Raw genomic sequence first — 12192 nt, forward strand, 5'->3', positions numbered from 1 at the left:
ACCCTCTTGGCTGCTTTGGAGCTGTGGGAGCGGACTCTGAACTTCACAGAAATGCGAGATGGTTCTGGAAGGATTGTTCAGCTATCTGGGCCAAAAGAGATTGCACTATCCAGCAGACAACTGCTTCCTTGCCACCTCCTGCAGCTGATCCCTTGGGCAGTGGTGTCGTCAGACACAAAACAAAGCTGGTCTTGCAGAGCCACTTGGATGGAGTTAAACTGAGGGAAGCCTTTTGATCTTTGCCGTGTGTCTTCCCATATTAAAAGCAGATAATGGCAAAGTACACAGGCAGCTTTTTCAGTCGGAGCTTAATGCTGTGCTTGCTTCTTTAATGCCACCATCTTAATTAAGATCCCCCTTTTTTTTGTCCAGTTTGCATTTCATTCTTGAGCTATTTATTAGCATCCAAAGTATTTGGTAGCAACTCCTATTTGGACCCATGATAGGTGCTGTTACAGCAGTGGTTTCCAACCCTGTCCTGGGGACACCCCCCCCCCCCCCAGCCTTCCCCCATTCTGTGCCTATGGAAAAATACTGTAATTGACCACCACCCAATATACCCAGGGTTCTGACCCTACATGCAACAACACCCTGATTTCTTTAACACAGTGGTTCCCAACCCTGTCCTGGGGACTCCCCAGACAGTTGGGGGAGTTAAAGAAATCAGGGTGCTGTTGCATGTAGGGTCAAAACCCTGTGTATATTGGGTGGTGGTCAATTACAGTATTTTTCCATAGGCACAGAATGGGGGGAAGGCCCTTCAGAATAAGGCAAGTCATCTTTAAAAAAAAAAAAAAAAAAATTACTTGTACTACTGCTTTAGATTGGAAGCTATTCTGCTAATTTGGTGTACGTCTGATCTATCATTGCTCAGTCTTCATCTTGTTTTGCAATAGGAAATACTCATCAGATGTTAGGTGTTCTGTTTTGTTTGTTTTTTTTTTAACATATTTACACCCTTGTTAAATGAGTTATTTTGATAGAGATAGATGTAGGCCCACCCTTGACAGTCACAAACTAGTCTGAATAACCTTTTTCACGAAAGCTCAAAAGCAGGAAGAAGCTGCCAGGCCAAAAGAAAATGGATGGGGAGTTCAAACAATATACATGCTTATATTTCTAGAGTGTATCTAAATAATCCTTGGGTATATTGAATATGCAGTGGTTTTAGTACAGATCTAGGCATGCCTGATCTGTGTTCCTAAGTATTGTGTAACAAATGAAGGTATGACCTCAGAGGTGAAGATTTTAAGAATAAGGTTCCTGGTGCCAGTACAGAATGTTGCCAGAAGCAACAATAGGAAAGCAATCACTCCCAGTAATGAATCAGAAAAAAGCAATAAAGATTTACAAATCTAAATTCCAAACCAAGTGGTGAAAAAAAAAAAAATCATATTCAATCGCTGATTTTTACTTGGGTAAAATCATTTGGTATTTTAAGGCTCAATGAGCAGGTTCCTTTCTTGCCAACTTATCCCTCTTTTAACTTCTTGTATATTGGATGTGCATATTCAAACAGTATCGTGTGTGTGTATGTGTTTGGCAGTCATGGGGTTAGTATGAGCTGAGAATAAAACTGCTGGTGCATTTCCAAATAAGTAAACATTCGGACAAGCAGGATGGTAGTCCTCATACATGGGTGACATCATCAGATGGAGCCTGGCACAGAACTTTGATCTCAATCTAGAGCTTTCAAACATGTCCTACTGAGCATATGCAGCTGTAGTCATTACCCTGCCCCTAGACAGAGCCCCTCAGTCTTTTTTTTTTTTTTCCTGCGGAGCCGTCTGGTTGCAGGAGCTGTGTATCTCACAGTATTCAGCTTTGCTCTCTTCTCTTGCAGTATTGTGAGTGATTTTTGTAGAGTTGCAGCTGTTTTCTTTACCTTATGGTAGTTTTTATTTCTATCCCTTTTTCTTCTCTATCTGCCAGCCGCATCGTGGGTAGTCCCTGTGCAGTCTAGCAGAGTCTATTTCTTTCTTTTACAAAAATATATATTTTCCTAGCGTGTAGATAGAGCATAACCCAGGGGACTAGTGGTCTATGCTCTCCTGTCAACAGATGGAGACGGAGCAAGCTGACGTCACAGTATATATATACTCCTGCAGTGACCTCAGCCTGCCAGTATTCTCAGTCTCCAGCAGATGGTAGACTTGCATCTCCCTATGGGGATTGCTTCAGATTTTTGGAAGGAGAATTAAAAAAAAAAAAAAAAAATGACCCGCTCTTCCGCAGTGATACCTGATGGTCCCTCCCCCAGTTGATAATTCCTGAGGTGATTTCTGTGGTCCCTCAGAGGTGTGCCTTGGTCCGGTAGCTGGTTTATGCTGGGTGGATTTAGCTGATTGTACAGCTTAAAGGCAACGGGTGCAGGAAGCCAAGCGCAGCAGTGATGGCAGATGCCCTCTCCCCCCCACAGCCTGAGACCATCTCTTACTCAGATAGGAAAGGCTGAGCTCTGGTAAGTTCAAAAAATTAAATAAATAAAACATTCAGGCAGAGATAGTGTAGAGGGGTTTGCAGGATTTCAGAGCGCCGATCTGACATTCGTTCTCGTGCGGGTTAGGGGAACTGGGCAGCCTGGCGAGTTGAGTGGCCCAGGTGGGCTGGGCCCTTCAGTTAGGCTTTTCCCCGCATGGTAGGCCACCGCTCCGGTTTCGCACGCTTCTGTGCATTTTCGACTTCCCTCTATCGGAACATCAGTGTGCGCAGTGCATCCAGCTCTGCGCATGTACTGTGCGCTTAGTTTGGGCGCATCTCTTGTGCACACATTTTTCAGTGTATTGGTGGTATGCCCAGATTTTGGTGCACAGTTTGTATGGACAGTTCAGTTGGCATGCTTACAGTTCAGCACAAGACTGCGGGGTTAAGCAATCTGAGTGATGTCAAACATGACGACAGTGGCCTACATCAATCTGCAGGGAGGAACCAGGAGCCAGCAAGTATCACTGGAAGTAGACCAACTTATGGAATGGGCGGAAGGACATATCCAGGTGATCTCGGCCTCTTGCATTGGAGGAAAAGACAAGGTAAGAGCAGACTTTCTCAGCAGGGAGAGTCTGGACCCAGGAGAATGGGTGGTGTTGGATGAGGCATTTCAGCTGATAGTGGATCGCTGGGGCCTTCTGTTCCTAGACCTGCTGGCGATTTCTCGCAATGCGAAGGTTCCTCAGTTCTTCAGTTGCAGGAGAGATCCGTGGTCCCTCGGAATCAATGCTCTTGTACAGGTCTGGCCGGAAGGCAAGCTGCTTTATGCCTTTCCCATATGGCCCATGTTGGGTAGAATAGTTTGCACAATCAAAGGCCACAGGGGGATGGTGCTCCTGGGGCTCCGTATTGGACCAAACGACCATGGTATGCAGATCTGCGAAGACTCGTGGTGGAGAACCCTCTTCGTCTTCCCCCCCATAAGAATCTGTTGCAGCAGGGACCGGTCCTTCACGAGGATCCAACTCTGTTCTGTCTTACGGTTTGGCCCTTGTGGAAGTGTGGATATTCTGCGGTGATGGCCACCTTGCTCTGTGCTTGAAAGTTCTCCACTTCCTTAGTCTGTGTGTGGGTTTGGAGAGTGTTTGAGGCCTGGTGTGAGGATAGTGGTGGTCTTCCTCGTTCAGTTAAGATTCTACTTATTTTGGAGTTTTTACAGGATGGGTTAGATAAAGGCTTGGCCCTTGATTCTTTGAAGGTGCAGGTTGTGGGTGTTGCCTGCTTCCAGGGCCAGGTGAATGGTGAATCCTTGTCATCTCATCCTTTTGTGGCTTGTTTTTTGAAAGGAGTGAAACATCTTCAGCCTCCCTTGAGGTTACTGGTTCCAAGGTGTTTTAACCTGGAGTTGAATTTCTTGGCGGACCCTACATTTCGACCACTGCGTGGCCTTTCCTTGTGGTTCTTAATCTTGAAAATAGTGTTCTTGATGGCTAATATATTCTGCGTGTCACGTTTCCAAGCTGCAGGCCTTGTCTTGCTGGGAGCCTTTCTTTCAGGTGATTCCTGGAGCGATACAACTACATACTGTTCCCTCCTCCTTGCCTAAGGTGGTTTGGGATTTTCACTTAAATCAGTCCGTTTCCTTGCCGTACTTGGATAAGGACAGGGATGTAGAGGAGTATTGCCTCTTGCGTCCCTTGGATGTCAAGAGACATGTCGAGTGGTATCTGGAGATTTCTAAATCTTTCCATAAGATGAATTGCCTGTGTGTCCTTCATGGTGGATGGAAACGGAGCGAGCCAGCTTGTGGGCTACAATAGCTCGCTTGATTAAGGAGGTAGTAACAGCTGCGTATGTGGATGCTAAAAAGCCGTTGCGTACTCAGATTAAGGCTCATTCCACTAGGGCTCAGGCAGTGTCATGGGCAGAGGTTAGATTGTCTCCCGTCGACATTTGTCAAGCTGCAACATGGTCCTCCTTACACACTTTTTCCAGATTTTATCGTCTGGATGTGCAGGTCCGGGAGGATGCAGCCTTTTCACATGCAGTGTTGACTGGACCGCGGGCAGCCTCCCACCCTATTCAGGAGTAACGACATACATCTACTTACCTTATAATTTTGTTTTCCTTAGTGTAGGCAGATGGACTCAGCTTCCCGCCCTTGGCTGCCGAATGATTGTGTCTGTGGTCCTCCTGTGGGGCTCCAGGTCCCAGGGGATTACTGGTAAGTGTTCATCCAGTCCCTAGATTAGGATACATACATTCTTACTTGAGTTCAGTGTTTCTTGTTGTTTGAGTACAGTAGTGGTTGACTGTTTTTAATCAAATCTTTTGCTAGTTTGTTCACAGTTGATTTTGAAGAGAATATTGGCAGACTAAGGTCACTGCAGGAGTATATATACTGTGACAGCTTCTTTCGTCTCCATGTGCTGGCAGTGGAGCATAACCCACTGGTTCTGAGTCCATCTGTCTACACTAAGGAAAACGAAATTTTCAGGTTAAGTAGTAATTTCTCCATACTGCACTTGCAATTTAGTATCTGTGTCCTCTCCTTGCTCTGTCTGTTTTTGTACCTTTGTCCAGTGCTGGCAGGACTGACTGAGTGCAGTCCATCTGTGATCCATGTAGCCGCTGAGCCTGGGGACTCGCCTGAGTTCTAGCTGGGCAGGAGTTCCATGTTGTTTCACCGATCAATCGGCATCGATGGATTCAGACAGTGAAGAGATCGAGGACCGTACCATACCATTCCTGTGGGGGGGGAGAGCTCATCCTCCCCATACTCGAAAGAACTAGTCTCCACGGGCAGGAGCCCTGAATGACATAGCCTCTCCTCCTGCTTGCCGATGGTTGCAGTGCAGTCTCCCTGGGAGAGAGGGTGAGCAGGAGCCTGGGCAAGCAGCTTTCTGCCGCATCTTCCGTGCCCTGCCCAGTAACGTTTACCCATGCATGTCAGTGACCAGCGCACCACTGATCTGACGCATAGCTGTCAGGACCTCTTCGGGGACCAGGATTGCCATTGATCACTATATGGTCGCTTTTGATGCCATTGAGGTGCCGGGGCACCCTCGATGGTGCGAGACTGCCCTCGATACCGTAAGGGCCTTCTGTGCCCTCTGCATCAGTGAATGTGGAGTCTCGATGCTCTGGAGTCGACGCCCTGGACCTCGCTGTGATGGAGTAGTGGCATCAACTTCTGGGGTCAGGGATCAGTTAAGCAGCTAAGGTTAGAAGAGCCATAGAGCAGGTCTAAACTTATCCGGTTATAACTTGTACAACTATTCAGTGGCTTAGCCATACCACTGAATATACCATGCAACTTACTTGAATGTTATATCCGGCTAAGGGGGTCATTTATCAAAGTTCTATATGGCGTTTTCGTATGCGTTAAGGTGTTTTTGCATGCGAAAAGCACCTTTAACGCATGCGAAAACACCATAACGCATGGTACGATGCAAATTAGGAAAAGGGGAGGAATTTGGGGCGGGATTTCTGGCCAAGTGGGTCGGCTTCACAATTTGCGAAGCCATATTGCACGGCTTTAACGCTTAAGCCGTGCAATATGGCTTTATCGCACTTGGCGATGTTTTCGCAAATAGCGTTTTCATGATTTTAAGCTGCTAGGGGGAAGGGAGAGAGAGAGACTAGCTATAAGGCCCTCATACTAGGTAGGTATTTATACCTCTATAGGAGGCCCACCTAGCTACTCGAGGTGAGGTTTAGGTATTAGTGTAGGGGTTAGGGGCCACTTTGACATGCAGAATGCGACATACGAACAGAACAGTGCACTCTTGTGAAGTTTTGATGACCTTCGGAGTGAGGAAACTCACCCAAAGTTGAGATTTGTGCAATGTTCTCTCAACCTAGCTTGATCGACTCTCTACCTGGGTAACATCAAGCTAGGTTGAGAGAACATTGCACAAATCTCATCTTTGGGTGAGTTTCCTCACTCCGAAGGTCATTAAATCTTCACAAGGGTGCACTGTTCTGTTCGTACGTCGCGCACTGCATGTCAAAGTGGCCCCTAACCCCTACACTAATACCTAAACCTCACCTCGAGTAGCTAGGTGGGCCTCCTATAGAGGTATAAATACCTACCTAGTATGAGGGCCTTATAGCTAGTCACGCTCTCTCTCTCCCCTCCCCCCCCCCCAGTGGTTGTAGGTAGGAATTGCAATAATTTTGGAACTTACCTCAAAGTGCGAAAAAGTTATCGCTATATTTAATGCATTTTGATAAATCCAGGCCTAAGTTACTTAAACAGCCAGCATTGAATATTGACCCTGTTATATTTAGTTTACCTTTGTGTGTTGCTTTTTCCAACCATGTTGACCAATCTGTATCTCAGCAAATATGGCAGGAGATTCTCTTGTGCTAGGTTGAGTGTTCAGAACCTTTAATACCTTTCTTAAAGTGATATATGTACATGGAGTATATTTATCTAAAATACAATTTTGTTGTTGTTCCTACAGCAACAAAGCCCCCAAGGTATAAATGTGGGACTTCAAAAGCTTGTCCAGAGAACCATTTCACCTTTAAAATGGCAAGTGGAGCAGCTAACGTCGTTGGGCCAAAAATCTGTTTGAATGATAACATGTAAGTATTTATTTATGAAACGGGTGCTTTTAGCTTGTTTTTCTCATTTGAGACGGTAGTAGCTATAAAATCTAATTAAAAAATTTAAAAGGAAAGCTGTACTGTGTGTGTTTTGCAGAATTGACAAAGCACACACAGCAAGAAATATTCACTGTAGATCTTTTTACAAATTTGGTGAAATTATTCCAGAGTTTGGACATCTCCAAACTGATCTTGCTAGCAATAGAGCACATGAAGAGGAAGATGGAGGGTCCCTCGCCCTTTTACTTTTCTTTCCAGGACACTGTCCTTGAGAGACCTTGGCAGAACAAACACAATATCTGGGGTCACTAGTAAGACCCCTACCTTGAGTATTGTTTTCTCTTCGGTTCAGTTCTAGAGACTGTTATCTGCTTAAGGATATTGAGAGAATGGAGGCTGTTTAGGAAAGAATGCAAGACCTTGTATAGAAAAGCCTTAAGACACTCAAAATGTACTTGCTGGAGGACAACAGGAATAAAGTACAGAAAAGTGACATTTTCTGTAGAAAGTGAAATTGAAGGATAGAGGGTTATGATATGAAATTGCAGACAGGAAGGTTCAGAGATAACAAGAGAAAATACTTTTATCTAGGGTAGGTAGATACCTGAATTAGCCTGGCAGCAGAAGTAGTGGCAACCAAATGTGTGACAGAATTCATACATACCGGGGATAGAGACAGAGTGTAGTGGTGAACACAGGCTTGGGGCTAACAGGTAGAAGAAAGGAGGAATTGCACTTGAGTGTTTGCTCAATCCTGTGGCACTTTAGGGGTGCCAAGAGTGGAGAATTCCTATCCATTGGGCAGCTACATTAGACTCCCATTGTTATCGCCCTATCATTAGCGAGCAGGGGGTGGCTGGATGTTTCGGCCAACAGCCACACTAGGTTTTTTTGGATAACTGAATTATTACAGAACTTGGAGGGGTTGAATTATGTATGGGACTTGTAAGGGGAAAAAAAAAGGATGGCAAAGCCTGGAATAGTCTACCAGTGCAGGTGGTGGAAGGCCAGCATTGTAATAGAATTTAAATATCTATTCAGTACATTTACTTCCCTTGAATTTTCTACCTTTGAAGGCTGTAGCTTGCTGCACAATTCCTTCAACAGAATAACTTAAAATAGTGTCCTGTAATTTATTCATTTCTGCTTCAGTGTTTCACATACCAAAGTAATTTGTATTAAATTATTTGCTGGTTTCCTGTAACGACCACTCAGGGCCAGCTGAGATTATGGAGAGAAATGGCATTTCTGAACTTATATTGGATCTAATTTTAGGACATCTTTACCTTCCATTTCATATGAGATGGAAATTTGCTTCAATTTGAAATCATAAATATTGTTGGGGTTTTTTTTTTTTTTTTGTTTCTCATGTATCTGCTGTAGATCTTGTTTGATATGGAGATAGCACCAAATTTAGTTAAATTGACTTAAACATAATCGCACCTAGCTCTAGTTTGTGGTGGATTTTAGAATATGTAGTGTACTGTAATTTAAGGGAGATTCTTTGTTTTCTTTCAAGTTTAATGAGTGGTGTTAAGAACAATGTTGGCAGAGGAATCAATACTGCTTTGGTAAATGGTAAGTGCAATGCATGAACCTTGAACTTCAGCCCGAAATGATTCAAGTTCCCCACTGTGCACTTTTAATGTGTGATGCAAATACAGTGCAGAGTTCATAGGTAGATTTGTCACAATGGAATCGCCCACAGATTTCCACCTAGACCAGCAGCTTTTTAGAAGTCCTTGTTGCACCGGTGTCAATTTTCGATTAAATTTACGGCATTTTATGGTCCGCCTTAAGGAGATGACTTAATGCAGCAGTCAGTGACCTTTCATGTACTAGGTATTTTACATGGTTTTTGTTCTGAAGCAGGAAATTCAATATCCCCGCAAGTAAAGTTTGTGAAACAAGGCATTAAAGCCCTTTGTTATAACTAATAAGAGTTCAGGTCACATTGAACGTTTTACTTGTCTCAGAATCCTATACAGACTGAGAATTCTCCATAAGGACATAAAATGCTAGATATCATTTAACATTCTCTCTGAATACAAGCTTAAGAAGGTTCCTTAGACTACTGGTCATTAAGTTGTCTGGCCTGTAGAGTAAGGTTTCCGTGTAGAGGACTGAAAATCTTGTCAAACTTCTTCTGTCAGCAATTTTTTTTTCTCTTAGCAAGCTACCAAACTAAAATGTAAAATAATTCTTTAAGCAGCTATAATGAGCACAATTATTTGAGAGCTGTGCTGACTAGGGACTTAGCAGTATGTTTTTCTATCTGCTAAGTGGCGACAGTTGCTCTTGGACTGAAATGCGTGTTCATTTCTGTGGGCCTTGTTCTGACTTCCCAAACCTGTATTGTCTGAAGTGTTGCTGATTTTGAGACTCTGTCTATTCTTTCCTTCCGGCTAAAAATTCATACTGCAGGCAGGACAGTTTTAGGTTGGGGAATCACAGTACAGATAGCTACAAAGTTGCAGGTCTCTGTGGATCATGAGTAAGTAGTCATTTGTAAAGCCATCTGTGTGCCCTTTAAGTAGCCCACAGGACGAGGGTTTGTGCCAGAGGTTACCTCAGTCCGGCAGGTGCACACTTGCATTTTTGGGGAGAAGGCGTGTGGTGTCCTTGTTGTCCAAGCTTGATGGAAACATAGAATAAGATGAAAAAGGAGGACTATTAGGCCCAGCTAGTCTATGCCCTATCTCATTCCTAGTGCAATTCCATACATCTCAGATGAACTCTGTTTTTTCCTTCATGTCTTTGATACTAAGGATCATGAACTTTCTTGAATTGCATTACTGTATATCTCTACCACATCTACAATGTGGCCATTCCATTTGTGCACCATTTCTGTGAAGATGGATTAGGCAAAAGTCCATGGAATCGGCACAGCACAGATAAGCACGCACCCTAAAGATGTCCATGGGCCTAGGCAAGGACAGACTTCCACCTAGTGGAGGAACCTAAAATGAGAAGAGCCCTGAAACTGGCAGGAAGACTTTAGTGTTATTTTTGTGCTTATGTAAAAGTACAAAATTGTGTGTGATTTTAGTTCAGAAGCATATGGGACATTATCACATTATGTGAACTGAGTCCTAATTGTGTTATGAATATATTCATTTTCCTAGGCAAAACTGGAGATTTAATGGAAACAAAGTATCATGATCTATGGGGAGGAGGTGAGTGTTTATACCATTTGTTTCAAATTCCTATATAGAGATATTAAAAAAAAAAAAAAAATACTGGCTTGTGCTTGCTTCCATTTGCTCTGCTTTTGTTTTTTTGTAGAGTACTGATGTTTTCATTATGGGAGTAGAAGTCCTCTAACTCTTCTTAAACTGTCTACTTCCTAAAAGTGATTTTCTAAAACTGCAGCCTTCAGGATGCCTTTATGTGAATATTCCTTGACGGCAGTGTAGTTTCCTAGCTGGGATCACATATTTGCTATCTAACAGCTCATTGATTCTTTAGATTTTTTTGTTTCCTGTAAGATCCGTGCTTCGTTTTATCCTTTTAACGCTGCTATAATTCTGTGTTTTGTGACTTCTGATCTGCTCAGAGCGCGGTCTTCAGTACTGACAGAATCTAAACATTGTGTTAAATAAAAATACATAAAAAATGGATGGTGAAGTCTGAGATTGATTTCCTTCATTCTCTTCCTCATAGAGTGGGAGAGCCACTTTTTTTCATTCTGTCCACAAGACTGAGCAGATCGGATGGGGACAGAGTAGCCACACACGTAATGTGAAAGTCCTCAGCGTACCAGGGTCCGGCTAAGGCTCTCCACCCTCATAGCATAGCCTTGTTTGCTTTCCTTAGGTAGCAAAACCATGCCAGCTATGGTTCTCTCTGATACTGAGGTTTATTTTCAAGGAAGTAACACAGCAGCCTGGGGAAGACAAAATATAAATATCAAAATCAAGCACACCAAAATAATACAATTCTTAACCCTAGGGCCTATGTACTAAAGGCTTTCTCCCTTATGGGGACATTATTAGTCTATGACCTTATTTTAAAAGACAAACTAGAAACAGATTGCTTTGAAAATTGGGATGAACCATTTGGGGAGGCTCCTTAGTTGAATGCGATTGGTTAAAACCTTTGGTGGTACCGTATTCCTGTTCATGGGCTTCCTGTTCTTTCAAGATCGGGATCTTGCTGCCGGCATTAGTGTGCCCTGCACAGGCTTAATATGCACTAAACTGTTCTTGTGTGTGTTAAACCATATTCTAATTGATTCAACAAACTATGATTAAGTATGTGCTACGACTAAGAATGCCTTTTGACCACCGATGTATGCCTTGTGCTCTTATGACTACTGATGCCATGTATATATGTATATAGTTTATATATGTTTATATATGTATATAAATGTTTATATTTACAGTTTTCAATATTTATTGATCTATTAATTTTCATCGCCTAATCCCCCTGTTATTCTGTACTATTATTTCGGTTTTATGTAAGGGCGCTGCCCAAAAGTTTTTGTTCTTTGTGAACCGATACGATGTGCGAACGGATATCGGTATATGAGACCTTAAATAAATAAATAAATAAATAAATAAATAAATATTCCAGTAGAATAAAATGAATCAGCCTGCTATATCTGGAATATAAGTTGTATATGTGGGATGTACAGTTATGGTCTACAAAAATGCCACTCTTACATATGTATAGACTCAGTGGGCATTTAGAACTACCGATATTACTTGTTTATCTTAGTTTTTCTCTGGGAAGGGGGCAAGAGTGGCTCAGCGCATTCTGATTTCCCTGACCACCAGTTGCCAGACTTCCAGAGGGAGTGCTGACAGCAGAACCTTCATCTGCTGTGGTAAGTTTGGACTTGCTGAGAGAGCACTTAAATCTTGAGAAAACATTTTTTAAAAATGTGTTCTTGGAGGGTAAACTATACTGACTTTCTGTTAGTTTTAAGGTTAATATTTGTTTGCCAGTGCTATAATTATCAGTGTAGTGAGAAAATAGACTGATTCTTTGAGCTAGTAAAAGATAGTATTTGTTTGCCAGAGGCGGAATATAAATGTGAATAAATACTTTGGCAAACAAATGCTACCTTTTTTTTTTTTTTTTTTTTTTTAATGTTAGAATTATTTGCTAGTTTTAAAGATAGTATTTTTATGCCAGTGTTTGACTTAT

At 42.7% G+C, this 12192-nt stretch overlaps 1 protein-coding gene across 3 annotated transcripts in view; it reads left to right on the top strand.

Annotated features, from left to right (window-relative positions):
- FAM3C (family with sequence similarity 3 member C) overlaps positions 1-12192 on the top strand; it is a 118493-nt gene that overhangs the window by 87511 nt on the left and 18790 nt on the right. For all 3 annotated transcript variants that reach the window (XM_029615832.1, XM_029615831.1, XM_029615830.1), the window contains 3 exons: positions 6897-7020; positions 8561-8619; positions 10167-10217. In XM_029615832.1, the coding sequence (XP_029471692.1) occupies positions 6897-7020; positions 8561-8619; positions 10167-10217 (234 nt within the window). The remainder of the gene's footprint in view (positions 1-6896; positions 7021-8560; positions 8620-10166; positions 10218-12192) is intronic.

Source organism: Rhinatrema bivittatum, chromosome 9 (assembly GCF_901001135.1).
Source record: "Rhinatrema bivittatum chromosome 9, aRhiBiv1.1, whole genome shotgun sequence".
NCBI lineage: Eukaryota > Metazoa > Chordata > Amphibia > Gymnophiona > Rhinatrematidae > Rhinatrema > Rhinatrema bivittatum.